Source organism: Echinops telfairi, unplaced genomic scaffold, assembly GCF_000313985.2.
Source record: "Echinops telfairi isolate 266 unplaced genomic scaffold, ASM31398v2 ScPeMD7_3;HRSCAF=10, whole genome shotgun sequence".
NCBI lineage: Eukaryota > Metazoa > Chordata > Mammalia > Afrosoricida > Tenrecidae > Echinops > Echinops telfairi.
In genome coordinates this window covers 41,411,658-41,415,555 of record NW_022103899.1, presented here as the reverse complement: position 1 = coordinate 41,415,555, position 3,898 = coordinate 41,411,658, and the positions used below count along the sequence as shown (strand labels likewise).

Genomic DNA, 3,898 nt, shown 5'->3' with positions numbered 1-3,898 from the left:
ACCACGAAGAAAACCCTCTGGGGCAGTTCTACGACGATCACATGGGGTCGCTGCAGTGGGGAGCACGCTAGGCACAGCTAATGGCGGGCATGGCTTACCAATGTCGATTTGCTCCACAGCTGCCTCCACAGAGACGTCTGGAGAAGCCACCGTTTTCACGAACGGATAGAGATTGCAGACCACAACTCTGAAAGAGAGGGATTTAGCGGTTTTAAAAACTCAGTATGGCTGACAGCTATCAAGAAAAACGCAGCCAGCAGCTACACTCAGCAAAACGGTGACGATCTGAAACAAAGCCGTGGGGCAGGCGCTTCAGAATGCAGGAAGATGACGATGACGCTCCACGGGGTCTGGCCCATCACTGCTCCAGGAGGCAGGTCATCAGGAGTAGTCAGAATTGGCAAATGCTCTTGGTATGAGAGACTACCAAAAGTTCGTCGAAAAATTGAACATTTTAAAGGGAACCTATTGTTCCCTCTAAGTTCTCACTGGTCTGCAATGGTGTTGCCTGGGGCAACCTTAGGTACCCAGTACGATCCAGGCAGTACTTCAGGGGGGTGCACACTGTGCATTGGTTTGAGTTCACTCAGAGACACCTTAGAAGCTGTGGACCTTGTGGCCAGCAGCCCGAAGCATAATCGTCATGCCACCAGGCCTCCTCGGGGCAAGACACAGTCCACAAGATAGCTTCAACAGCTTCAAAGTTCTACTGCCAGGAGTGACTTCATGTCACAGAGTGAGCCTCACACAATCCTGACCGGTAAGGCTATTTGGGTGGTAAACTGATCAAAGGTGGTACACAGGAGAGAAAATGAAAGCATTCTCCTTTCAGATGGGAACCAGATAAGGATGTCCTGTGTCACCAATCCTGATCGGTACTGCACTGAGTCTTAACCGTACCCAGAAAGGAGGAAGAGAAGTGAAAGACACCCAAATGGCAACGAAGAAATAAAACCCGGTACACAGGTGCTATGAAGCTACGCATAGAAACTCCCGAACTCACGGCACAAAAATCCCTGGACCTGAAAGAGTCAGCTGAGTGACAGGTCGCCTGATCCACAGACACAAGTCAGGCAGATTCCTTTCACAGAGCACTCTGGAAAGGAGAACGACACCATGCACAATGGTCGCCCACAAACAGGACGAAATGCTAGCAATGATTAGCTATTAGAGATGCAAAACCAGAAAGTGAGGATCACCTCATCCCAGTATTATGTCCTCCAAGTTCACCCATGCAATGCAGAGTTTGGCAGAGACCTCATTATTCTTTAAGTTGCCTAGTACTGGGTGCAGGCACCACAGGTGCTCACCCACACTTCCAGCAGCCATCTTTTCCCATTGTGAGTAGCAAAACAGAATGCGCAGAAACCTACAGAAAACAGCGAATGTTGGCAAGCCTGTGGAGACTGGCAACCTTAATTAAACACTGCCTGTAGGGCTGTAAAATGGTCCCACTGCAACAAATATGATCCTTTCTTCTGAAAAGTCGGAAACAGTATCATATACATCTAAGTAAGGGTCGAGACACAGATAGAAATTTGCATGCCCATTTCCACCACAGCACAATTCACCACAGCACAAAAGATGAAAGCAGTTTAAATGCCCACCGCGAGCAGGAGCTCCTGATATGGGTGAACACGGAAGGCATTATGCTCAGTGAAATACACAGCTACTGACAAAGTCAAGAAAAGGTTTTCACACACAAATGATTTGCTGGCTCCTAGGGGTAGGAGGGGAAAGGAGGATGAACTATAGAGGCCAGCGGATAGACACCCATTAATGTGGGTGAACCAGAAAACCACACACACCGCCACTGAGCCCATGCCGACTCAGTCGAGTTTCTGAGACTAGCTGTCCATGGAGGCAGAAAGTCACGTCTTTCTCCATGTGGGTGAAGGACAGAACAACATACAAAGGGTGAGTCATGCCACGGAGGCGTAGGAAGCCCCTGGGAGGACTGCAGGGGTTAAAAGTAAGGACTGTTATGTACACATTACAAGAATGGTGAGGTATGAGTAGATGCAGAGAGACGTGCAGGCTAAACAGGTACAGAAAGCGCGGTTTGACTGAGGGGATTTGCTGCAAACCTATCAGTGAGCGTGGAGTCCAGAAGGGGCAGGCAAAGTGGTGAAAACTTCTTGAGACACAATCAACACCTTGCGGAAATGAGCAGCAGGGCTTGTGAGAAGCAGGAGCAGGGTCTCAAGGTTCACCAAGGTCTAGTGGCCTGAAATAATCCAGACACAGGACTCGACATCCTACTTTGGTGAGCACCGAATGGCGCCTTGAAAGGTTGTGAGCGGCCAGGGCCATGTAAGGTTGTGATGTACAACTCCTGGACAACACTCTCCCGTTGACGGAAAGATGGGCGAGGAAAATGGAACGGTACACAGAAACATCAGTCCAATGGACCACACAAACGTCAGTCTCCACATCCCAGAAAACCGTACTGGTCAGGTAAGAGACTGGTAGAACCTCTACGAATTATATCAGCTCTCAGTGATCCTTGAGATCTAGACCTAAACACCCCCATGGCTCAATTTTCAGCTCGGCGACACGCAGATCTAAAAGGATGAGGTGGGTGTACCTTAAAGTAAGCAGTACTTTGAGATCAAAGGGCAGCATTTACCCAATGATGAGTTCAGAGGGGTTAGGAAAAGAGAAATGGAAACATGAAACGCAGGGAGGAAATGAGATCCATGACGTTGCACTGTGTTGTGTAGATTCTTATCAATGGCATGAAACACAATGTGTGTGAACTGTTCAATGGAAAATCTACCTGCACATAAAAAGTTCTTAAAAAGAAGTTGATTGCTACTCCTAACTAAGAGCAACTGCTGCCTAATGCATGACAGAGAGCCCCAGGGAGAGACACGGGATTCCCGCTGCATTAGGGAAAAAAAACCCAAACAGAAAGACTGGTTTTAACACCTACCTGTCCAAGTAGAATCGGATGACGTGCAACGGATGGTACTCAATGCTGACTTGGATGCCAGGTTTAACATGACTTTTATCTTTGGTCCACAAAAGTGCCCAGTCCCAAGTTCAATTTAGAATTTTTACCTTATGAGATTGAAATCAAGTCTGGCCATGTCCTCATTATCTTCTGGGATATCACGAGCCAAGATTCCTAGTTTAACAAAGTTAAAGGAAGTATTAGGTCGGAAAAACATGCCAGAAAAACGGTTATCTTTCCAATACAATATCCATCAATCATGTCAAAGCCACTGTTGTACAGCATTTGAGTCAGGCATCCTAAGCTCTGTTTATCTTTCCTTTAATAGTTTGTCTATTGCAAGAAGCTCCAACCAACCAACCTCACTGTACTTCTTATCCTGACAAAATTGTAGAAAGATCATCAAGCACTTGATCACCCCTAGCCTCACTTCTAACCAACACTTCAGATACTGGTGGTGCTGTTTTGGGTATTAGCTTTGCTACTTCATGTTCTAGGTTAACAGTGTCCTCTTTACTAGAAGTGATAGACTTATCTGTACTCACAGACACAGAGTTCTTAGAGCCTTTAAGCCTAACTACACATGGGAACCAATTTAGAAAATTCATCTTTGTGATTTTGTTTCTTGGATACCACTCCTGGTACCAAATTGTGTTAGGCTGGGTTATCTAGAGAAACAAAATCAGTGACATATTATGGTAGTTACATAATCTGGTGTCAATTTGGGGCTTGAGAGGATTAAGAGAGAAAGGGTGAAGTCTAGTCTGTCAATCAGGTCATAGTCAATGAGCCCTCTGTGTGGGCATGGCGTTCTCCTGAGAATTCTGGGAACTCCTGTATTTTCCTCCTTGGAGGCGGGAGACACTTCTCTCTGCTCACTCCCTGAGAGAGGCTCTACTGACAAGACACATGGACCGACCCTGAGGCAACCAGACCTCTAGA

General features: G+C 46.8%; 1 protein-coding gene across 1 annotated transcript in view; it reads right to left on the bottom strand.

The window, feature by feature from the left end:
- Window positions 1-3,898, bottom strand: part of ATIC (5-aminoimidazole-4-carboxamide ribonucleotide formyltransferase/IMP cyclohydrolase) — a gene marked incomplete at its 5' end in the record, with an annotated part of 19,447 nt that overhangs the window by 14,329 nt on the left and 1,220 nt on the right. The window contains 2 exons of the mRNA XM_004701591.2: window positions 99-187; window positions 3,064-3,130. Of these exons, the coding sequence (XP_004701648.2) occupies window positions 99-187; window positions 3,064-3,130 (156 nt within the window). The remainder of the gene's footprint in view (window positions 1-98; window positions 188-3,063; window positions 3,131-3,898) is intronic.